This window comes from Phoenix dactylifera, chromosome 8 (genome assembly GCF_051530095.1).
Source record: "Phoenix dactylifera cultivar Ajwa chromosome 8, Ajwa_hap1_PhDact_Kaust_v1.1, whole genome shotgun sequence".
NCBI classification, from domain to species: Eukaryota; Viridiplantae; Streptophyta; class Magnoliopsida; order Arecales; family Arecaceae; genus Phoenix; species Phoenix dactylifera.
Genome location: NC_143197.1, coordinates 23,476,360 through 23,501,426, shown reverse-complemented (window position 1 = coordinate 23,501,426; position 25,067 = coordinate 23,476,360). Strand labels below are relative to the sequence as shown.

At 35.2% G+C, this 25,067-nt stretch overlaps 2 protein-coding genes across 5 annotated transcripts; one reads left to right on the top strand and one right to left on the bottom strand.

Annotated features, from left to right (window-relative positions):
• The first annotated feature begins 127 nt into the window (after window positions 1–127).
• LOC103707993 (phenylacetaldehyde reductase-like) lies at window positions 128–8,682 on the top strand. 3 transcript variants are annotated; one of them, XM_088703126.2, is made up of 6 exons: window positions 128–422; window positions 921–1,090; window positions 3,590–3,781; window positions 5,088–5,247; window positions 5,725–5,911; window positions 8,295–8,682. In XM_088703126.2, the coding sequence occupies exons 1-6, from the start codon at window positions 305–307 to the stop codon at window positions 8,458–8,460; spliced, it is 993 nt and encodes a 330-aa protein (XP_088559252.2). In that variant the 5' UTR covers window positions 128–304; the 3' UTR covers window positions 8,461–8,682. The 3 variants fall into 3 exon arrangements, with proteins under 3 accessions (XP_088559252.2, XP_038980594.1, XP_038980592.3); XM_039124664.3 differs by having other exon boundaries at window positions 134–422; window positions 5,085–5,247; XM_039124666.3 differs by lacking the exon at window positions 3,590–3,781 and having other exon boundaries at window positions 132–422; window positions 5,085–5,247.
• Window positions 8,683–14,758: 6,076 nt separating this feature from the next.
• LOC103708032 (phenylacetaldehyde reductase-like) lies at window positions 14,759–25,022 on the bottom strand. 2 transcript variants are annotated; one of them, XM_089924994.1, is made up of 6 exons: window positions 24,714–25,022; window positions 24,041–24,210; window positions 21,614–21,805; window positions 20,156–20,315; window positions 18,480–18,666; window positions 14,759–15,147 (listed from the first exon to the last, which is right to left on the bottom strand). In XM_089924994.1, exons 1-5 carry the CDS (start codon window positions 24,829–24,831, stop codon window positions 18,488–18,490), a joined length of 819 nt encoding a protein of 272 aa, XP_089781120.1. In that variant the 5' UTR covers window positions 24,832–25,022; the 3' UTR covers window positions 14,759–15,147; window positions 18,480–18,487. The 2 variants fall into 2 exon arrangements, with proteins under 2 accessions (XP_089781120.1, XP_089781119.1); XM_089924993.1 differs by having other exon boundaries at window positions 20,156–20,318; window positions 24,714–25,019.
• Window positions 25,023–25,067: the final 45 nt, after the last annotated feature.

The following is a 25,067-nucleotide window of genomic DNA, read 5'->3' as shown; positions in this document are numbered from 1 at the left end:
GGGGAATAACACCATATATTTTCAGAGAGACAAATAGCGTCGCTGATTGAATATGGTTTTTTTTTCGACGGCGAAACGTAAGCACTTGCGACAGACCGATACCTCAGCGCATACGTCATATATGAATAACACCGATCGGTCGCAATTGCTTACGTTTTGCCACCGATCCTCCCGACGATCAGTAGAAGTTGCCCGCCGTTCTTCGGGCTTCTTTCTCTATATATACGCGGGCTTCCGCCCTTCCGGAGACACCCGAATACCAAATAGCGGGAGCGAGGAGAGAGAGGAGAGAGCAGAAAGAAGGATGAGTGGGAGTGGGAAGGTGGTGTGCGTGACCGGTGCGTCCGGCTACATCGCTTCTTGGCTCGTCAAGCTTCTCCTCCAGCGCGGATATACCGTGCGCGGCACCGTCCGGGATCTTGGTCCGTCTCTCTCTCTCTCTCTGTTATTTTGATTGATCATATTGTTAACTTTCTCTAGAACGAGTTTGAAGCTTCTTTGCAGCAATTGAATGATATCGAGCTTCTTGCAAGAAAGATCCTTTATTTCAGTTGAGGCACTTGATTTCTGGTTAAAATTATAACAATTTTGAAGAAGCGCTTCCGCTTTCAGTCTTTCCTATAAATATGCCTATATCTGACTTATGCATAGAACATGAAATCCTAAGTTCCTGTGCTCTTTGCTTTTGATATTTCTTCCTGTTCTGCCATGTTTGTCTGAACATCCATTTCTATTATTCTTTTTTTAGTGGATCATGGACGGAAGGGCAATATTTTGATCATCATTTAATTTTTTGACAAAGTTCTATGATTGATCCATGCCAAGCGTTCATGCCACCACTTGACCCGCTAGGTCTAAAATTTTGCAAAAAATTAATTTTTATCTCTTATCTTATAATTTTTTTATGTCATGTTTATTAGCTGATCCAAAGAGAACTGAGCATTTACGTGCCTTGGAAGGAGCTAATGAAAGGCTACAACTGTTTAAAGCAAACTTGTTAGAAGAGGGCTCTTTCGATTCAGTGGTTGAGGGGTGCGAGGGTGTTTTTCATACAGCATCTCCTTGCTATGTAAATGCGACAGATCCGCAGGTTCATATGGTTATCTATTATATTACAACATTGTTATTATTTTTTTCTGTAGGTTTACTTTTTTCACCAATATAATTTTTAATTGCTCCTATCTTGTTAGTTTTATAAAACAAAAGCAGCATCATCATAATTTCATCATTTTTTGGGAAGAATTTGCTGGCAAATCTATTATTGGAGTGAATGCAATCTTTACACTGACTATTGAGACAACAATCTAGTATAGGCACTTAATACAAGTGTTTTGAGACTTGGCTGGATCAGCCTGGCCTACTTGTTTGATCGACCACCTGCTACTTGTGGTGAGAAAGAATGGACAGTTTGTTTTTATGGTTGAACATGCGATCTTTGACCGCACGCAGAATGCCGTAGTTGAATCTTTGTTCAAACCATAGTTGAACATGTGATCTTTGACCGCACCCAGAATGGGCATCCAGGTCACCAGGTTCAAAACACTACTTAATAATACCGAATGTTCCTTAATATTATGGTTCGCATTACAGGTTTCGGTATCCGTATTGGTACCATGCTGGTAGAGTGTCAATATGGGTTAGTTTATGATATCGAACATAGTATGCCATTGAGTAATTGTTTGCTATTTGTACACTATGCTTGATATCGTGCGGTATGAACAATATGGCAAATCTTGGTTGACATGACATAGTTAATGGACAAAACATTCATCGTACAGTATGTACAATAGTTTTCCAATAATATCACAATATCAACATACATAGGTACATTGAAAACTCTATATCCATGCTTCAGCCTTTGGAAAGTTGGATGCCACTAAGGTAGCTAAGCAATCCATACCTAATGACCTAAAAATAATGGTATTATATGTTAGCATTTATGTTTCACTTATTAGTTGTAAAGTTAACATAGTATTGTAAATATTGGCAATATTTTTAATCTTATAGTGGTACTTAAGGTCCACGGAACTGTCCTGGCCATATTGACGGTGGATCGAGGCGGTTCCGCCATTGAAATCGTGACGACTCGCCAGAAGAAAAGAAGGAAAAGAAGAAAAGAGAGAGAGCAAGAGAGAGAGAGAGAGAGAGAGGCAGAGGCTCCCTGGCCTCACTCTTCCCTCCTCTCCCTCTCCTTCCCTTCTCCGCTCTTCCCTCTTTGCCTTTTTTGTTCTCCCTCCCCCCTGCCGTATAAGATGTGTCGGTATGGGTCCGGCATGGCACGGAACAGTGCGGGCCTGTACTGACTCGTCTCGCCGGACAATTGGTACGGTGTCCAGTACCAGTTCCATTGTCCTTAGTGGTACTCATATAGTATGTTTACCTTGTATGCCTTGATCCCTATTAAATGTTAGGTTATTAATAGTACAATATTTGAAAATATAAACTAATAGAATAAAAAAATTGACTGACTTTGTACTAAGTCACATGGGCATCTATGTAAGCTCTTAGGCATGGGCTTAGTCTATTGTCTAGGATTGCCTCAACTGTGGACATGTTGCAAAATTACGTTGAATCTTCCAATTGAAGTTGATTTTACGTGATATACTGGAGTACATAGCAGGTTCCATTAATACCTTTATGAGTATAAAATAATGAAGGAACCATCTTCTCCAAAGATGACAAGAGATCACATAAAAGGAAAAGTTTCCCTTGATGAAATACTACTTTCCTAAAGAGGCTTCAACAAAAGATAGAAGTATGACATGAAGAAAAATAATTCCTCGATGAGTTGGGGACAAAAAGTCATAAGATTTGGAGGACCACATAACTAAGGAACCCTATATGTGATAATGTGAATCCATCTAAATTCTCTAGTACAATCCCAATTAGTAATTACTAATTCTTCCTCAGCCCAACTATGACGAACAGACACTAAACTATTCTAAAAATACTAAAGAATCAAAAGTTAAACTATCCATGGACTTCTAAAACAACTCGAAAAAATAAATAAGGAAAAAACAGAGAAGAAAGATACACTCCCTGTTTGGTTGCATCTCTTCATTTACAAACCCATCCTAAGTTTTCGGCATGTACACATTTTGTATGTTCTATACTTTTTATCATGTATTTGAGTCTTCATACTTTTTGCATGTTTGCAATGTAGATTCGAATTTATGCACAACATTGTCAAACAATAAAATGAGCCTTGTCATATGGATTCATTATCTGTACTAACCTATGTCTATGCAATTCCACGTTCTTCACTTGATGCTCCTTTCATATATGGTCTCTTTTTCTCTGCTTGATAATTAAGATCCAGCAGATATTAACTTTTTGCCTGTATGCCGCAATGTTTGTCTTTCTAGTTGAATATTTCATGCTCACTGCAACAAGTTTTCCTCTCTTTCGTATGTTGTGCTACAACATGGTAATATATTTGGGATTGGATAAAATTCCCATAGAGAATCTTCTTACCTTCGTTTCTTGGTTTCTGTCCCATGTGTCATTATGATATTCTTTATTTTTGCTGTCCCAAATGATGGCAAGTTATAACTTTTTTAACAGATTTGTCTTTCGATCTTGCTTTTAGGCTGAGTTAATTGACCCAGCAGTGAAGGGGGCACTGAATGTTTTCGGTTCCTGCATTAAAACTCCTTCTGTTAAAAGGGTGGTCGTAACATCGTCCATGGCTGCAGTTCTACACAATGGAAGACCACAAACACCTGATGTCGTAATTGATGCGACATGGTTTTCTAGTGTAGAGTTTTGTGAGCAGGAAAAGGTATAAGCTGATAGATACTTCACGAGTGTCCACCCCATTTCCTTATAATACACATCATCTTTTAGTGTCTATTTCTCTGTTTGAATCATACCTGGATAGAGACAACCTGGAAGTTGTATGATCAAATATGCTTGCAACATGAATTCCCTAAGAACATATGCAAGCACAAAGAATAGCTAGTTCCTTAATTATTTTTGTCCTTGTCCGTTTTCACAATATTTTATGAAAAATTTTTTGATTTCTGTTGGATATTCATCAGAGAACGCACCAAAATCCTGTAAGCCTGGTTAAGTATGATTTATTAGTGGCATGAATATGAAGTTTGTGAAAAAAGTGCAATGCATGTTTGTGGATTGAACATGACTTCAGTGTTGCATGGGTCACTGTATGAAGGGATTGATGCGTGGGATTTGCTAGAAAGAGTAACTTGGTTGTTGTCTATATGCCCAATGCATTGGCCCCGCCCTGGTTGGGGGAAGGCTACAGCTACTGTGTAGCTCACCTTCGAATGGTTGGGTTGATCTGTCAACAAAAAGAATCAACACAGGCCCATTTTTCCAGTTTCACATTCAAGTATAGCGGAAACCCGTTTTGGCCACTCTCTTGCATTTATTTCAATTAAAACTAATTTGTGAGAAATATATGTGTTTGTGAATATAATAAGCATGTTTTATATGTGGTTGGCATCGTAATACCTGGTATTAGGTTTGGAGTCTCCAAAATTTAAATACTACTTTGTGAATATTAGAGTGTTTTTTTTGCCTGGAAAATGTTCTTTTTAAGCATTATACAGTATTAGAGATAAGTAGTTTATTGTTTATTAGCAGGTGACAGAAACTAACATATATTATTATAAAGACGATGTTTTATGGAAAACAACTTAAACTTAAATTTATTGAGATTTTTGTAAATTTCACTCTTTACTGACTATTGCCAACTTTGACTTTCCTCAACTTTGATCTAATATCATTATTTAAGTTTTTGATATATATGGTACCAAAAAATATGCAATTTGTAGAAAATGAAGCTTTCTGGTAATGCTGGTAATGCAGTGTGATAGTTTTCTCTATCAGATAAAAGAATAATTATGTGTAGTGTTTGTATCTGATAACTTGAAAAACGTTTATGGTCATGCTCCTCTATAAATTTTATGATAAGCTAGAGGTTTGAGGTGCTATTTGTTCAAGAGTACTGCCAGTAGTATGTCAGCTGTCTATTTCTTAAGTTGTGTCAGACTGTGCAAAGCTAATGTTTTTGTTTTGAGAACCTCAAATATTTTTCCTAATCTCTCGGTTTCTTTTAGAAGTGGTACCCACTCTCGAAGACGTTGGCAGAGGAGGCTGCTTGGAAGTTTTCAAAAGATAATTCTATTGACATGGTAACAATACACCCAGGAGTGGTCATAGGTCCTCTTTTGCAACCTACTCTAAATGAGAGTTCTGCTATGTTACTGAACCTGCTAAATGGTATGTAAATTTCATGTTACATATTATCTTAGTTGAATGTTAGTAAACAGTGATCAGAACCAAAATCTTTCAATCTGCCTTTGTAGAATATGCCTTTCTATGCAGTAGTTTTTGCGATGTAAGATAAATAGAACATTTGTCAAAGCATGAATGTCATAAGATAAAACGAACAGAAGAAAGTGAATGGCAAGGTGAAGATCTAACGGTTTTATCCAAATAGGCCAAAATAAGTTGATAATTGTTTTGATGTCTAGTATCATTGCAGCAGGCCTGATTATGAAACATCTCCATTCTCCAGAGACATGTTTCATTCATATATAATTTTGAACCATACTTCTTGTTGAACTCTTTGATATACTTCACTTTAATGTTGTAAGCATGCTCTATCCAATCTAGATTATTCTTTTCTACAAAATTTGTTTTGTTGACGAAGGGAGAGAATTAAAGTCTAACAATTTCCTATTGAATAATTTGCAGGATCTTCTACGTATCCAAATTTAAGATTTCCGTGGGTCAATGTCAAAGATGTTGCCATGGCACATATTCTGGCATTTGAGGTTCCCTCAGCAAGCGGAAGATATTTTTTAGTCGAAAGGGTTGCTCACTATTCAGAGATTGTGAAGATTTTGCGGGAACAATATCCTGCTCTTAAACTGCCAGAAAAGTAAGTTACTGTCTTTAATGACAATGGATTTATTCAGATGCTTAGTCATATGTTTTAGAAACCATATTGTTTTCAAGGAAAATAATTCTCTTGTTAATTGTTATTCTTTTTTTTCATTGCGATTCTGTCCTACATTCTCTCTCAATGTTTCTGTTTGCTTTTCTTGTATTTTTGTCTGTTCAGTAGGCTTATATTTGGGAAAAATATTTGTAACATCCAAGCCTTCAAACATTTATTGCTGTTCTTGTATTATGTCCATATGTCATGGAAAATGTTCTTGGATTATGTCCCATCTTCATCCAGAATCTAGAAATTCATTCCTTTCACACCCTTTGCCTAGCTGCAAACCCCATCCTCATTGAGGTTGCGAATGGTCTCTGCATATGACAATACACAGTTAAAGGGATTAGCTGACATATTTGCTGATATCTTTTAACTAACAAAAGCATTCCTAATATGTTCCTGAAATCTCATACTTTTAAATGTTAAGTTTTAAATTCATAGACACAACCTCTTATTTGAATCTGCAATGGGTTAGCACTAACTACTTTATATTAAAAAAATATTTTCTATTTTACCACTTAATTGTTATTGGCTAGCTCACATAATTTCATAGAAATCTGATTCATTCACCATATGGTGGTCATTCGACTACCAAATTTGCTTTTTGTCATGATCCTGGTAGTCAACTGATGATAGAGTTGCATACCATAATTTACCAAAGTATTCAATTAAAATGTTAGCTCAAATTGAAGAAATGTCAGATCATATCAAGACTTTGTATAATGGTTTTCATTCCTGTGAGAATTAGTACTTTACCCAAGTTGCTCTAGTTGCTTTATCATACCTAAGCATCGTCAAGAAGGTATAGTCCTGTTTGAGCTTTATTCGAGCATATTTTGACTAAAATTGCACAGGTTTCACCAGAAAAACCCAACCCTATTTTTGGATAATAACATTATTTCATACTAAAAAACTGTGGTTGCATCTATTATAATAAATGACAATTTATTATTATTATTATTATTATTATTATTATATTCATGTATGATTTCAAGAAGAAAACTATAATGCACGCTAATCTGTGTTTTTGATCTCTCATTCTTTCTCCTAAAATTATTTATATATGTACCCTTTTCTTGCTATTTTGCTTTTCTTCTTACTTAAATTAAAAGGCATTAATTTTCTATTCTTTGAAAAATTTAAGCTGAAACTAGTCCAAAATGTGATGAAAAGCTGTAACAATTTGATTTATGCTCTGTTAATATATATATGATTCTTAAGTGGAGCCAAGCACAATAACTGCAGAGACCATCTATAGTAGCCCTTTTCTACTTTATCCAGTATCTATTTGTTGGTGGTGGGGTCTTTAGCACGATTTACTACCATCTATGAGTGATTTCTAGATCATTATTGTTCGTCCTTGCTTTTATGTAATCTATTTCTCTCCATCTTTCATAGTGTATATATATATATATTCTCTCTCTACCACCTTTTTGGTACCATCTTATTTGTCTTGAGTACCGAAGAGACTACTTTGTGCTTGATGCTCCATTGGAAAGGCCTTGTGCTTCTCTTCTTGGGAGCTTATTGGATCTCGTGAACTTTGTCAAGCCTATCTTTTTCTCATTTAATCTTTAGCCATCCACGTCTCCCAAGTCACAAGAAGCTTGGGCTGGGAAAATACATATATAACAAGTAGTAGCTCCACCCATAACAATTAAACTACATATGATGCTTTCTCTTCTTTTAAATTATGCCTCGCCAATACCCTAAGTATCTTGGACCTTGGCTTATATTTTATGGTTGTCTATAACATCAGTTTAAAGTTTTTCTTCTTACAATTATAAATAACCATCAATTTGGCAACCTTTCTTGTGTGGTCAAATCCAAATCTTAATTGAAAATCCTATTCTTTAGCTCAAGTTTGCTATTCTTTGCTCAATTTGTAGCATCATTGTGATTTCTCCATTGATCGAAAACCTTGTGTATCTTATTGATGGAAAAGATTACCATGTGTCTATGATTAAATGTATGCCATGTTATGCATAAACTATAGTTTATTAGATTAACTAATGAATGTATTCCGAAATAATTTTTTGATTTTGAAATTGTGATCATAAAGCACAAGTTGTTAGGTTTTCATGCTTGATTACTTTTCCTTAATGAAGTCCATATCTTTTAAAATTACCAAATAAGTGCTGAAGTATTTTTCCGGAGCACACATATATTTAGTACTAACCTCTACTTTGCTTTCTCTGTCAACTTGCTCTCCTTTTCTCCTACTCGGTCAAAGGTTTAAGGCTGCTTTTTCATCAATTATTTCAATTACTAGTTCTTGAAGAGTATATATTTTTAACAAGTTACCCTTCAATTACTACAGGTGTGTGGATGACAAGCCGTTTCTGCCAATATACCAGGTCTCTAAGGAAAAGGAAAAAAGCTTAGGTATTGACTATGTTCCTATAGTGACAAGCATCAAGGAGACTGTCGAAAGCTTAAAGGAGAAAGGATTTGTTAGTTTTTCAAAATTGGCAATTGCCAAATAGAATTCACCCCAATTAGTTGGGACAATGCTTGACGGTATTATGAAGATAGTGAGGTATTGTTGTTTGAGAGTATTTAGAACTATTGAGGATATCCTTAGGATCCACCAAAATATGAGAACTTTCAACTTTGTGTTATACAATTGTGCAACCTTGGGTTTATTTGTTACAGAGACATTTTCTAGTAGTTATAAAAGTCTACTATGTTTGAGTGTGTTTCATGCCTGATAGTGGTGTTTTGCTGGCCATTTATAAGCCTAAGAAACAGGAGCATTGAATTCCCCTTGACTTTCCTACACTTTCTTTGGGCTAAAAGATTGTCATGCCTTGCTTTCTCTCTTTAATGCAAAGATTTCTGCGACAATACTATCCCATTAAGATTGTCGTGGTTATTGATATTGACTATTATAATGAATATATTGTTGTTAATAGCAACAAGCAACAACATTATTTGACAAAATAACTGTTTGTTATGGTACTATATTTTGTATGCATTCCCCTATATTTTTATTGAAACGTGATAATAGTTTAGTATCTAAACAAGGAAAAGATCAAGTAAAAGCTTTCAATATCTATTATGTAATCAATGTTATGGTGCAATAAGGGCCATTATTTGAATGCTTGTCAGATATATTGTGCAAGATAAGTTTGGGAATCCTAATAATTATAATGGTTGTTTTGTCCTTCATAATCATTTTTAGATGAGAGAAATGTGTAAGAAATCTTCTGCATATAATATTGGGTACAGAAGTTCTTGTTCTATTTTAGCTCACCTATGAAATGAATACATAAATGGATCATTAGGAATGGGTGCACATATTATACCATCCCTTGTGAATATGTGATTTTGTGGTAATCATGATTCTGATGCCTATAGAGGTTTAAACCCAAAAATATGGGAAATTAAAGTCTCCTTGCCAACATTTGTTTTTGTGTTAACCATAGATTTTTATTTTGTTTTGTCTTCTATATAAAAGAAAAATTATTACAAACTGAAGAATATGTGCATGAAGTCTTTTGTTTTTGACATGTCATTGAATTTAATTAAATTTTAACAATTTGTAACTTATAAAACTTTTAGCATAGGCTTTTTCATCATTTAGACTATTTTGGTTTGGAGAAATGTTGAAGAAAATCTCTTGATCTAATAAGGTTATTTGAGGAATAAACATGGATGGTCAGAAATGATCTCAAGAGGTTCAATGCATGGATCCCTAGTCATGATTGTAATTGAAATGTATATATTTAATGTAGTTGTGGTGATGCCCATGCTTTAATCTTCAGTATTAATAAGGCATCTTATAAGAATGTGTCATGATCTTTGGTTAGCTCAAGCTTTGTGGGGACTCTTTTTTATGACCTCTTTTGGTTGAGATGCTATATGCTAATAGGACTTGGATAAAATTTTCACTAAATAGAACATCTTAGTGCGATATAGCGATGATGAATTTATATATATCTTGTAAATGTGTATCCGTATCAAGAATTATTTATTCATGAACAAAGCTAGGAAGATTAAGGATTGCATGTGGCTTGAGATGTTGGCCATCTCCTAATAGCAATTCTTAATGATACCAAAGCTAGTAAGTAGGGATTTTCAAGATGAGCAATGAAAAAACACTTGCTCCAAAGTCATAAAATCCTATAGCCCAAAAAGTATTTTTTCATTCTCATGTCACCAATATATGCAAGGGAAAAATATTTGATTGAATTAATGCACATCTAAGTCCTTTTTTTTTGGTAAAATAAGGTACATTTAAGCTAGTGTCGGATAATTCAAAGGTCTAGATTACATTTGACTTGATTACTTGTTTTTTGAACATATAGAGACTTTTCCTATATTTATTAAATCAAGATATAAATTACTGAAAAAGTTGGATGCTTGATTAATTTTTATCATTCAGGATCACTTTGAATTCATTGTATTGCAATCAGAAGTTAGGAATATAATGTTGCTCTAAAGATAATATTAAACAAAAGGAACATAGAAAGCTTATTCAAATTTAGTTTTGTTTCAAAAATTAACACCCTTGAGCAAGGCTTGTTACATTCATGCTAGACCACTTACCTTATTCCACTAATATTTTGCCATCTATAAAGACTATGGTCTAGGATTCTGATACTACATATCAGAAAGCTCTCCCTGCAAGAGCCATCTCTTGCTCTCTCTTTCACTCTTGCATACCTTCTCCACTACTCTTGCTACTATTTTTTTTCTATATTTTGTATACTTTTCGAAGTAAAAATTGTAGGGAATACAATGAATAGTCTTCATCTCTAACATCCAAACTATAGGCAAAAGATCCAAATCCAAAAAAAAAGAAACAATCTGAAATACATAGTAAAAAAAAGTTGCCAACAGTCAGTAATGGCTTTGCAATTAAACAATAACACGACATACAATAGTGTGTTGCTGTAATGACCATTACCGAGTCTCAATATGCATAAGTCAAGGCCATAAATGGAACCCCTATCTTTTAATCACAAAGTGAGAGAAGTATAAGGCAGACTCATCCCTAAAATCCTCAATTTTGTTAAATAAGTTGCCTATAACTATAATATCATATAGAGAATTGGAAATTGTCACTTTGCCCAAAACATGGAAGGCATTATTCTAGACATACTATTAAATAAAGTTCGCAATCTCGGTACCGGGTACCGTATCAGTACCTTATTGATTTGGTATGGTACGATACGATATACTTATGTATGAAATAGCTTCTATAGTCATTTTTCTCAATTTTTATCTTAGTATGTCTTGATACATGTCAGTATACCTTGGTACGGGCAGGTACGCATCTTGATACATCTTGGTATGCCTGGTACAGATTGGTGCACCTTAGTATGGGGCAGTACGGGGCGGTATGCCTCAGTACGGTGGGGTATAGTAGAACAAGCTATCAAAATTCAAGGCCTACAACTAGGCACATCTCCATGATATGCCTCCCTAGTTTTTTTGTATTCGTCCGCAACTAAAAAAGTTGAATTCAATTTTGTGCTCTAATATTTCAAGGAATAAATGCTCCACATAGCTACGATCGCTTCCTGTGTTTCAATGGCCCTTGGATAAAGTTGTAATAATTAGTTTTACATTGAAATGGTCATGTGACCTTCCATCATGGTTGCATATGTAAGAACATCTTAACATAAAATTCATCATAAACTTTTCTATGTGGATTATTCAATTTTGACTCCAAATCTTCTTTCTTCATATGTGTATTTTTCTCAATGCCACTTTGATGCACAACTATATGCATTTTAAAATCTTTATTTTGTTTCAAATAATTGTTGCTAGAGATTTAGTAGAAGCATGCTCAATTGACAAGCGAAAATGGCAAGCTTAGCACACTATAACATCAAAGAACTTATCTTACTAAAAAGGTCTTGCTGATGCAGAAAGATAAGACACTAATATAAAATTAATATTATATGCGATGACTTGGATTAAAAATATGAAATTGTATGTGACATCTTGTTTTTCCACATAGTTCACTTGGAGAATTAGTTTCAAAAGGGTATGTAAATCTTTTATATTTTTGGGTTTTTTTTCATACATACCCTCCTAATATTAGAATTTATATGAATACCCTTCCAAATTGATATTTGCATGTATACCCTCATAAAATACTTATTTTATATGTATAACCTTCCTTTTCTTTTTTTTCCCATATGTACTCATACCACCTAATGCTGTTAAGAAGTAAGCGGTTTAAAATTGAAATGATAGAAATACCCTTATTGGGTAAACATGCAAAAAAAATGTTTACAAGGGTATACATGCAAATAACAATTTTGGAGGATATTCATGAAATTTTATATATTTAAGATCGTATATGCGTAAAATAATTCTTAGATATTTGCATAAATACCCTCCTATATATTGAAATTTGCAGGAATACATTCCCAAATTAATATTTATGTGTATGCCCTTACACATTATTTTTGTATGAATATCTTTGACATAGCGATTTAGGTAACATGATTAGCCAAAATCATAGTTATTTAAATTAATAAAAATTATAAAATTATCTTTTTATCTCTAAAGCGGGCAACAGATTAATGGATCTCGCTAGAAACTAATATTTTTACCTCCTTTGAGAAATTTTCCAATCTCTCTTGATCCCTTTTTTTTATTTTTCTGTCTAGAATCAAAACCATTCCCTTATCTCCCTTCTCCATCATATGCAACCCTTCTCCTCTTTCATTTGTTGGAGTTCTCGCCCCTAGAATCTGAGTCCCTCTCATTGTTGCCGAAGTTCTCCCTTCATTATGTCCTTTTTTACATGAGGATGGTCAAGTCCTATCTTTAGCTTTATGAACTATTTAAATAAAAGTTTGATACTGGAAAATTGTCTTATTTGTTTGAACTCATGACCTGAACGAGTCGCACATACCCCCTAGTGCATGTTCCTCGACGCTGAGGACATCCTCTAAGAGCGGGGGATTTCGTGATATTTCTTATTGGCTGTCTAGTTTTCTGGATGTTAAATACCATTGGATGGGTTACTTTTTATTGGCATTGGAAACACATCACATTATGGCAGGGTAACGTTTCACAATTTAATGAATCCTCCACTTATTTGTCTTTAGATTTATGAACTATTGAAATAAAAGTGTTGTGAGGTATACACCATTTATCGTTTAGTGTATGAGATTTATAATTTTTATCTTTTAGAGCTCGAAAATGTCTCGTATGTAGGCTGATGGCTGATTTAAAATTATTGTGACAAGATAGCCCCATATACTAGATCGTTTCTTCTTCCAAAAAATCATATCTTCTAAGAAAAGTAACTTAAGGTACATAATGTAAGGGGGGCCTTCTACCATATAGTCATGAAGGTTGTTAATAAGTCTGAAGGATTCTGAAGCCCTTCAATGATTTTGGTTGGAGATAATTGAAGTTGTTCTTCCACCTATGAGTACAACAATAGCAAAGAAGCTAGATCCTTGCAATTTATATGTTCCTTTAAAAGATTCTAATCTCTTTTTATATTCTAATACATGTTTTTATATATGCATCTATAAGAATAAATATTACAAGCCATGTTTCGATGAAATAAAATATAGTGGCTGTTACAAAAAAAATAAAGTCGAATAATTTTCTGATTAGTGAAAAAACTTTTATAACTCTTTTTGTTACCTAATTGCCGAATCAATTTTTTTCTTGAGTAATATTTTTATAGAAAATATTGAGAAAAAGACACTAGACTAAAATCCAATTGTTAAAACAAGTTAAAATAGACAAAATTAAAATTAAATTTTTTTACATGTAAACCCTCTTAAATATGTGAAATTGCATGAATATTATCGTAAAGTTACTATTTGCAGGTATACCCTTATAAATATTTCTTTATACCCATAAGAGTATTTTAGTTATTTTTAATTTTAAACTATAAATTTCTTAACGATGTTAGATGGTGTGGGCACATATACAAAAGAAAAAAGAAAACAGAAGAATATACATGCAAAACAAATATTTTATAAGGCTATTAATGCAAATATCAATTTGGGAGTGTCTTCATGTATGTATGGATGTCTTCTGTATCTAATTGCACTCTCACTCTTAAATTTATTACTGGATTGTACATTTGCACGGTCAATAACAAACACTTATATATTCTTTCAAAAATCTAGCAATATTGGTCTCCATATTACTTTGACAATATTTTCATTTATATATAAGTATGTTATATAATTTTATGTTACTTGCATACTCAATTGCTAAAGGTAACCGCAAAATTAATCCTTGCTTTGGCTAAAGTTTATGAAGTTTGGAAATCAACAAGAATTTTGTTAAACCTATGGAATAAAAAAAGTTGGATCAAACAATTAAAAGCATCTTTTATTTCTTTGATATATCAATAGAATCTTTTGTTTTCATTTTTACCATTTTTTTTCTCCGTACATACTGAGAAAACCTTGAGACCAATTTTATGCAAGCGGTCTAAAGGCTTCATCTTCGCTTTTTTTGAATTTGTCATGCCACTTCCTGATCGCGCATTTCAAAAAGTTGGTTTTCTGTTTTTAAGGGTTTATTATTTTTGTAAGAAACTAGTGTCTAAGTGAACACCTTTTCTACAAAAACAAAACGAATAGAAAAATGGTAGATAGGAGTATTGGTCACCTATAAAACTTTAGATATTTTATTTTGTTTCTCAATTATTAATCTAAAAGAGGAATTTTTTGCATCTCTTCTTACAATAACCATGATACTTTAATGACAGTATTGTCATAAAAATGCTCGCATTGAAGAGAGAAGGCATGGCGTGGCAATCTTTCAGTCATAGGAAGTGTGGGAAAGTCCAGGAGAATTAAATACATACTATATTTTAGCCTATAAATGGTCAGAAAAACACAACCAAACATGGTAGGCATATGAAAATATCTTCTAGAAAATGTCTCAGCAAGCAAAGGTTGCATAATTGCACAAAACAAAGTGGAAAGTTCTCTAGGTTTGGTGGAGCTAAAGCATCTTGCTGTCTTTGTAATGCCATTTAGCATTGTCCCAAGTAATTGGGTGAGCTTTAATTTGCAATTGCCAACTTTTAAAAACTCACAAACCCCTTCTCCCTCAAGCTTTCGACAGTCTCCTTGATGCTTGTCTCTAGAGGAATATAGTCAATGCCTAAGCTATTTGCCTTTTCCTTTGAGACCTGACATATTGGCACAAAGGGCTTGTCATCCGCACACCTGCCAGCATATCGAGCTTGACAATCAGGGAACAAGTTTTTAAAAGGGAGCTCTATCTAAGTAGAGATGTACATTTAGATTGAAGGGTAACGCATTAAAACTTCTCTTCAAAAACTAGTACTTGGAATGACTGAAAACAAGTTGATAGAGGAGGCAAAGTAGAGGTTAATACAAAAATATACGTCTGCACTCTGGAAAAATATTTTAGCAATTATTTGATACTTCAAAGATACGAATAAAAGAACATCAAGGAAGAGTAATCAGGCATGATATTTGTGCTTTATAATCACAATGTCAAAACAGAAAAATGTTTCAGAACACACTCATTCATTAATCAATAACTTATAGCTGATACATGGCACACAATTAATTATAAACACAGGGCTGTAATCATCATCAATAAGATATACAGGTTTTTCTATCAATGAAGAGATAACAGTAATGCTACAGATTAAGTAGAGCCTAGCAATAGCAAACTTAAGCTAAAAGGAATAGGATGTTTAATCAAGATTTGGATTTGATCCATGTATGAAAGATTGCCAAACCAATGGTTTTCCATATTTGCAAGTAGAAAAACTTTAAACTGATATTATAAACAGCTACGAGATACCGCTTGAGAAGGTCCAAGATACTTGGGGCATTGGCATGGCCTAATGTAAAAGAAGAGAGAGCATGAGATGTAGTTTATATTGTTATGATTGGAGATACTTCTTGTTACATTTGCATTTTTTGTGCCCAAGCTTCTTATGACTTGGGAGATGTAGATGGCTAAAGATTAAATGAGGAAATTAAATAGGACAAGTTTGAACAAAAGAGAATCTTGGACAAAGCTCATGAGGTCCAACAAGCTCACACAAAGAGACAAGCACAAAGCCATGTCCAATGGAGTGTCAAGCATGAAGTAGTATCTACAGTATGCAAGACAAATAAGGTAGTGCCAAGAAGGTAGTAGAGAGAGAACATTCATACAAAGAGAGAGAAATCTGCAATAGATGGCAGTAGGTCGTCCTAAAAACCCTGCTGCTAATAACTAGTCACTACATAAAGTGGAAAAAGACAATTGAGCATGGTGTCTGCAGTAGTGCTTGGCTGCATTTAAGTATCACATATTAGTAGATAGTGTATCAAATTGTTTCAGCTTTCCCTCACATTTTGGACTAGTTTCAGCTTAAATTTACCAAAGCTAAAAAATTAGCACCTTTGAGTTTAAACAAAGAGAAAAAGAAAGAAACAAAAAAAGGGTACATATAAAAAAAATTAGGAAAAGAAATGAAAGATCTAAAACATAAATTAGCATGAATTAAAGTTTTCTTCTTGGAATCATACTTGAATATAAGGAATGCTGAACCGGCCGGTGCAGCCCGGTTCAGCCTGTACCAAACCGTTACCAGCTCTGACCGGTCTGATTCTGTATTAAAAACCGATACCGGCCCATATCGGTTCCAAATTTTTTTGGAATTTTTGGATGCGCGAACCAAGCCAAACCAGTGGTACCGGTTCGGTATCAGTCCATATCAGTCCGAACCGGTACCGGCGCCCACCAGTACGTCGGTACGGTCGGCATGGTGGACCTTCCTTGAATATTTTAACAAGGTGATATAAATAAAAAATAAATACGCTTATGCATAATCATTTATTATTGTAGATAGGAACAAAAGTCTTTAAGTTATAGTATGAAATAATATCGGCCCCAAAACTAGGGTTAGATTTTTCTGTTGAAATCTGTGGGGTTTCCATCAAAATATGCACGAATAAAGCTCAAACAAGTTTATACTTCCTTCACTCTGCTTGGGTATGATAAACCAAGCATAAAACTTTGATAAACTAGTAATTCTCAATAGTGAATTCAAACTGTTATACAAAGTCTTAATGTTATTTGACATCGCTTCAGTTTGAGCTAAATATTTAACTGAATATTTGGTAAATAATCGAATGTATCTCTACCACTGTTGACTCACATAATCATGACAAAAAACAAATTTAGTCGTGGAATCACCGCCATATGGTGGACGTCATGGTATGCTGAACCGGACCGTATCGGTTGGTTTAGCCGGTACTGGACCAGTCTGGTCCCTGACTGGTCCGGTTAAAGCGTGGAAAATGGTTCCGACCCCAAAGAAGTCAGAACCGAGTGGTACAAACCTGGTACCGGTGCAAACTGGACTGGTTTGTAGCGCGTCCGCGCGCGGGGCAGCGCATCCACGTGGGCCCGAGCTGCTCTGGGAAGCGCGCCCGTCCGGGGCATTTAATGCCAGTGCCACTCTGTGGCATTTAACGCAGCTCGCGCGTCCGTACGCACTTTCGCGGGCTTTTTTCCGCACATGTTGTGCACTCTATTGGCCGGTTCGGTACCGGTTCAAACCGGTCCGAATCGAAACTGTACCGGTCTAGTAGGCAACCGGTACACCTACCGGTACAGGTACGACATACCTTGGTGGATATGTTAGATTTCTATAAAATTATGTGACCCAGCTACAACAATTAAGCAGCAAAAAAGAAAACAAAATTTTTATATCAAGTAGTTAGCACTAACCCATAGCAGATTAAAATCAGAGGCTATGTCTATGAGCTTAAAACTTAATAAAATATTTACTTAGTGCATCAAATGGCATGATACTTGAGGATCATATTAGAAATGCTTTTGTTAGACAAAAGATGTCAAATATGTAAAGACTACTCCATTTCTCACAAGATAGGTTGCTATTGCTGCGACACTTCACATGCTAATCCCATCTTCGATTGTGAATTGTTATATGCAGAGACAATTTGCAACCTCAATACGGATGGGGTTTAAAGCTTGGCTAAGGGTGAGAAAGGAATGAATTGCTAGATTCTGGATGAAGATGGAAAATGATCCAAAATATACAGTCATAAATTTAAGGTTCGTCGTATCGGTACGGAACCCCGTACCGGTGCCGCATTAGTATAGGCGTACCGAGTGTCGGTACGGTACCGTACGCTCGGTACCGACCGTACCGACATTGGTGTACCGATGCCGGTACCCATCGGTACGGGTACGGTACGCTCGGTACCGACCGGTACAGCGAACCTTAAGTCATAATCCAAGAACAACAATTCATGTTCTAAGACTCGGCTGTAGCTTTCTTTTACAATATAGACCTACTGAACAAACAGAAAAACATAAAAAACAAGACAGAACATTGAAAAAGAATGTAGACAAAATTCAGAAAGACTGCATAGTTGCAATGAGAAGAAAAGAATAACAAAATAGAAATTAACAAGAGAGTTATTTTCCTTGAAAACAATATGGTTTCTAAAACATATGCCTTAGCAATTGCATATATCCAATGCCATTGAAGACAGTAACTTACTTCTCTGGCTATTTAAGAGCAGGATATTTTTCATGCAAAATCTTCACAAGCTCTGCATAGTGAGCAACTCTTTCAACTAAACAATATCTTCCACTTGCTGAGGGAACTTCAAATGCCAGAATATGTGCCATGGCGACATCTTTCACATTGACCCACCCAAAAGTTGTATTTGGATATGTACAAGATCCTACAAACGATTCAAGAGGAAATTGTTAGATTTTAATTCTCTTCATCAACAAAATAAAAATTATAGAAAAGAATAATCTATATTCGGTAGAGCATGTTTATAACACTAAAGTCAAGTATATCAAAGAGTTCAACGAGAAGCATGGTTCAAAAGTCTATAAATGAATCATGTCTCTGGAGACGTTTCATAATTAGGCCTACTGCAATTGAACTAGACATCAGAACAATTAACAACTTATGTGTCGAACCCAACTATTTTGGGATTAGGGCTTAGTTGAGTAGTGTTGTGTTTAGTATAATAATTACCATTCCAGTTAATAATATGAATAGCTTTTTACAGTTTTCCAGTCCAAATTATAAAAAGCTATATCAAAGATCAGATATAAAACAAATTTTATTTGTTGGGTTCGAACCTGCAACTGGAAAGATTAAAAATCAGAGCTACAAAAACATAAGGTCAGTGCTCATGTATAAAGTGTAGCTAGCCCCATTAATAAACTTCAACGGGCAAAGCTTAAATATAAAAGCCAACTTACTTTCACTTCAATGATTTTCATAAAATCATTAACCAATTGTTTATCAGATAACATAAACAAATAGCCGTATTGGTTTCATATGGGTTTGATGTTATGATATTGTATCTAAATAGGTAGTCACTAAATGTTTGCTGCATGTTCCTCTATTTGACTTATTAATATTTGTATGTGTTTTCTTTTTCTTGGCACTTTTATTTTTCCGTTTTTCTGGAAGGAGCTCGTATTATTGTTGTGGAATGTTGAGCTAAAAATGGAAAAGTTTTTTTCCATTAGTGTTGCTGCCGTTGTAAGCAGCTTGTTCTATTGGATGTTTTTTAGTTATTAGCATTGAAGGAAACCCTAGATCATTATGCCAAGAGAGCATAATGCCCTAAAATAAGCTTATTTTTAACTCGTTAAAGGAATTTAAGTAACATAAAAAAATTCAAATGTGTTGAATGTTCCTTTTAGAATCTCAGGTCAATGTTCCGCTTTCAAGGTAAACACATATGGGATCAATGGTACATGGTTTAAGAGCCCTCTCATAAGCTAGCTTACACATGGCATTCATACTGATTTTTCTTTTATCAATTAATATTTCTTTGCCAAAACCAAATTTTGGGAGATATTTTGGACAAAAATTCTGATAGTTCCCCGAGACCAATTTGGAAACAAAGTTACATTTTCTTTTTTTCCTTTTAGAGAAAGGTACAACAGTTCCATTGATAATAGAGCACATAAAGAGTAAGGCCTCAAATCCCATGACTTCAAGCATGCAATGACCTCTAGACTCGCCATAGTCATTCTAAGTAGGAAAAACTACTGCCAAAATTTTTCCCGTTTCTTTGAAGCTATGGTTTCATTTTGTTCAAAAAAAGCACACTCTACAATAGGTAGATAAACTGAAAAAGTTAAGTATTGGTTACTGTTTACTAACATTCAACTAATATGATATTTAACATGAATTGTACATACCATTTATCAAGTCCAGGATTGCAGAAGCACTCGAATTTAGAGTAGGTTGCAGAAGAGGACCTATGACCATTGCTGGGTGTATTGTTACCATGTCAATAGAATTATCTTTTGAAAACTTCCAAGCAGCCTCCTCTGCCAACGTCTTCGAGAGTGAATACCACTTCTAAAAGAAACCGAGAGATTAGGAAAAATATTTGAGCTTCTCAAAACAAAAACATTAGCTTTGCACAGTCCGACACAACTTAAGAAATAGACTGACATACTACTTGCAGTACTCTTGAACAAATAGCACCTCAAACCTCTAGCTTATCATAAAATTTATAGAGGAGCATGACCATAAACTTTTTTCAAGTTATCAGATACATACACTACACATAATTATTCTTTTATCTGATAGAGAAAACTATCACACTGCATTACTAGCATTACCAGAAAGCTTCATTTTCTGCAAATTGCATATTTTTTGGTACTATATATATCAAAAACTTAAATAATGATATTAGATCAAAGTTGAGGAAAGTCAAAGTTGGCAATAGTCAGTAAAGAGTGACATTTACAAAAATCTCAATAAATTTAAGTTTAAGTTGTTTTCCATAAAACATCGTCTTTATAATGATATAAGTTAGTTTCTGTCACCTGCTAATAAACAATAAACTACTTATCTCTAATACTGTATAATGCTTAAAAAGAACATTTTCCAGGCAAAAAAAACACTCTACTATTCACAAAGTAGTATTTAAATTTTGGAGACTCCAAACCTAATACCAGGTATTTCGATGCCAACCACATATAAAACATGCTTATTATATTCACAAACACATATATTTCTCATAAATTAGTTTTAATTGAAATAAATGCAAGAGAGTGGCCAAAGCGGGTTTCTGCTATACTTGAATGTGAAACTGGAAAAATGGGCCTGTATTGATTCTTTTTGTTGACAGATCAACCCAACCATTAGATAGTGAGCTACACAGTAGCTGTAGCCTTCCCCCAACCAGGGCCAATGCATTGGGCATATAGACAACAACCAAGTTACTCTTTCTAGCAAATCCCACACATCAATCCCTTCATACAGTGACCCATGCAACACTGAAGTCATGTTCAATCCACAAACATGCATTGCACTTTTTTCACAAACTTCATATTCATGCCACTAATAAATCATACTTAACAAGGCTTACAGGATTTTGTTGTGTTCTCTGATGAATATCCAACAGAAATCAAAAAATTCTTCATAAAATATTGTGAAAACGGACAAGGACAAAAATAATTAAGGAACTAGCTATTCTTTGTGCTTGCATATGTTCTTAGGGAATTCATGTTGCAACCATATTTGATCATACAACTTCCAGGTTGTCTCTATCCAGGTATGATTCAAACAGAGAAATAGACACTAAAAGATGATGTGTATTATAAGGAAATGGGGTGGACACTCGTGAAGTATCTATCAGTTTATACCTTTTCCTGCTCACAAAACTCTGCACTAGAAAACCATGTTGCATCAATTACGACATCAGGTGTTTGTGGTCTTCCATTGTGTAGAACTGCAGCCATGGACGATGTTACGACCACCCTTTTAACAGAAGAAGTTTTAATGCAGGAACTGAAAACATTCAGTGTCCCCTTCACTGCTGGGTCAATTAACTCAGCCTAAAAGCAAGATCGAAAGACAAATCTGTTAAAAAAGTTATAACTTGCCATCATTTGGGACAGCAAAAATAAAGAATATCATAATGACACATGGGACAGAAACTAAGAAAAGAAGGTAAGAAGATTGTGTATGGTAATTTTATCCAATTCCAAATATATTACCATGTTGTCGCACAACATACCAAAGAGAGGAAAACTTGTTGTAGTCAGCATGAAATATTCAATTAGAAAGATAAACATTGCGGCACACAGGCAAAAAGTTAAGCTCTGCTGGATCTTATTATTAAGCAGGGAAAAAGAGGCCATATATGAAAGCAGCATCAAGTGAAGAATGTGGAATTGCATAGACGTAGGTTAGTACAGATAATGAATCCATATGACAAGGCTCAGTTTATTGCTTGACAATGTTCTGCATAAATTTGAATCTAAGTTGCAAACATGCCAAAAGTCTAAAGACTCAAATACATAATAAAAAGTATAAAAATGAAAAATGTGCAACACATGCCGAAAACTTAGGATGAGTTTGTATATGAAGAGATGCAACCAAACAGGGAGTGTCTTTCTTCTCTGTTTTTTCCTTATTTATCTTTTCATGTTGTTTTAGAAGTCTGTTCGTTATAGTTGGGTTGAGGAAGATTTAGTAATTACTTATTGGGATTGTACTAGAGAGTTTAGATGGATTCACATATAGGGTTCCTTAGTTACGTGGTCCTCCAAATCTTGTGACTTTTGTCCCCAACTCATCAAGGAATTATTTTTCTTCATGTTATACTTCTATCTTCTGTTGAAGCCTCTTTAGGAAAGTAGTATTTCGTCGGGGAAAACTTTTCCTTTTATGTGATCTCTTGTCACCTTTGGAGAAGGGTTCCTTCATTATTTTATATTCATAAAGGTATTAATGAATCTGCAATGTACACCAGTATATCATGTAAAATCAACTTCAATCGGAAGTTTCAACATAATCTTGCAACATGTCCACAGTTGAGAGAGAGAGAGAGAGCGGGGGGGAGGGAGGGAGAGGGAGAGGAGAGGAGGGAAGAGAGAGGTCAGGGAACCTCTGCGTGGAGGAGGCGGAGTCTCCCCGGCCTCCGCCGGCCAGCCCCAGCCTCTCTCTTCCATTCTCTCCTTTTTTTTTCCTCCCCCCCCTCTCTCTCTCTCTCTCTCTCTCTCTCTCTCTCTCTTTTTCTCATCTCCTTCTTCTCCTTCAATGAGTCGTCTCAATTTCAATGGCAGAACCGTCCCGATCCTCTGTCGTACGGTCCGGACGGTTCCGTAAACCTTGAGTACTACTATAAGATTAAAAATATAGTCAAGATTTACAATACTATGTTAACTTTATAACTAAAAAGTGAAACATAAGTGTTAACAAATAATACCGTTATTTTTAGGTTATTAGGTATGAATTGCTTAGCTTTAGGTCATTAGGTATGGATTGCTTGGCTACCTTAGTGGCATCCAACTTTCCAAAGGCTAGAGCATGGATATAGAGTTTTCAATGTACCTATGTATGTTGATATTGTGATATTATTGGAAAACTACTGCACATATTGTACAATGAATGTTTTGTCCATTTATTATGTCATGTCAAGCAAGATTTGCCATATTGTTCATACCGCACGATATCAAGCATAGTGTACAGATAGCAAACAATTACTCAGGTGGCATACTATGTTCGATATCATGAACAAACCCATATTGACACTCTACTAGCATGGTACCAATACAGATACCGAAACCTATAATGCAAACCATAATATTAAGGAACATTCGGTATTATTAAGGAGTGCTTTGAATTTGGTGACTAGGATGCCCATTCTGGGTGTGGTCAAAGATCACAGGTTCAACCATGGTTGAACAAACTGCCCATTCTTTCTCAACTATTTGAGCCCTCTGCCCCTCACTTCTTTAAACCTAACCTCTCTACCTGGCTCACCACAAGTAGCAGGTGCTTGATCAAACAAATAGACCCAGTTGATCCAGCCAAGTCTCAAAATACTTGTATTAAGTGCCTATACTAGATTGTTATCCCAATAGTCAGTGTAAAGATTGCATTCACTCCAATAATAGCTAAATGCCAGCAAATACTTCCTTGAAAAATGATGAAATTATGATGATGATGCTTTTGTTCTATAAAACTAACAAGATAGGAGCAATTAAAAATTATATTGGTGAAAAAAGTAAACCTATTGAAAAAAATAATAACAATGTTATAATATAATAGATAACCATATGAACCTGCACATATGTGGCATTGAAATAGCAAGGAGACGCTGTATGAAAGACACCCTCGCACCCCTCAACCACTGAATCGAAAGAGCCCTCTTCTAACAAGTTTGCTTTAAACAGTTGTAGCCTTTCATTGGCTCCTTCCAAGGCACGCAAATGCTCAGTTTTCTTCGGATCAGCTAATAAACATGACATAAAAAAATTATAAGATGAGAGATAAAAATTAATTTTTTGCAAAATTTTAGACCTAGGAGGCCAAGTGGTGGCATGAGTGCTTGGCATAGATCAATCATAGAACTTTGTCAAAAAATTGGATGATGATCAAAATGTTGCCCTTCCGTCCATGATCCATTAAAAAAAGAATAATAGAAAAGGATGTTCGGACAAAAATGGCAGAACGGGAAGAAATATCAAAAACAAGGAACACAAGGACTTAGGATTTCATGTTCTATGCATAAATCAGATATAGGCACATTTATAGGAAAGACTGAAAGGAGAAGCGCTTCTTCAAAATTGTTATAATTTTAAGCAGAAACGAATATCACTTTCAATCTGCCTCAACTGAAATAATGGATCTTTCTTGCAAGAAGCCCGATATCATTCAATTGCTGCAAAGAAGCTTCAAACTCGTACATGAGAAAGTTAACAATATGATTAATCAAAATAACAGAGAGAGACGGACCAAGATCCCGGACCGTGGCGCGCACAGTATATCCGCGCTGGAGGAGAAGCTTGACGAGCCAGGAAGCGATGTAGCCGGACGCACCGGTCACGCACGCCACCTTCCCACTCCCACTCATCCTTCTCTATTCTCTCTCCTCGCTCGATCTCGCTCCCGCTATTCGGTTTTGGGGTGTGACCGGAGAAGGGCGGAAGCCCGCGTATACATAGAGAAAGAAGCCCGAGGGGCGGCGGGCAACTTTGAACAGAAAAAAAGGGCGGCGGGCAACTTCTACCAGTCGTCGGGAGGATCGGTGGGAAAACGTAAGCAACTGCGACATGCAAATGGTACATGATGTATGCATATCGGTTTTGA

What these genes read in the sequence shown, in the direction of transcription:
- LOC103707993 (XM_039124664.3), top strand. Translation starts at nt 305, where the DNA reads ATGAGTGGGAGTGGGAAGGTGGTGTGCGTGACCGGTGCGTCCGGCTAC. An exon ending in CGGCACCGTCCGGGATCTTG is followed by an intron (nt 423 to 920) that starts GTCCGTCTCTCT and finishes CATGTTTATTAG; the next exon opens with CTGATCCAAAGAGAACTGAG. An exon ending in TAAATGCGACAGATCCGCAG is followed by an intron (nt 1,091 to 3,589) that starts GTTCATATGGTT and finishes TCTTGCTTTTAG; the next exon opens with GCTGAGTTAATTGACCCAGC.
- LOC103708032 (XM_089924993.1), bottom strand. Translation starts at nt 24,831, where the DNA reads ATGAGTGGGAGTGGGAAGGTGGCGTGCGTGACCGGTGCGTCCGGCTAC. An exon ending in CGCCACGGTCCGGGATCTTG is followed by an intron (nt 24,211 to 24,713) that starts GTCCGTCTCTCT and finishes CATGTTTATTAG; the next exon opens with CTGATCCGAAGAAAACTGAG. An exon ending in TCAATGCCACATATGTGCAG is followed by an intron (nt 21,806 to 24,040) that starts GTTCATATGGTT and finishes TCTTGCTTTTAG; the next exon opens with GCTGAGTTAATTGACCCAGC.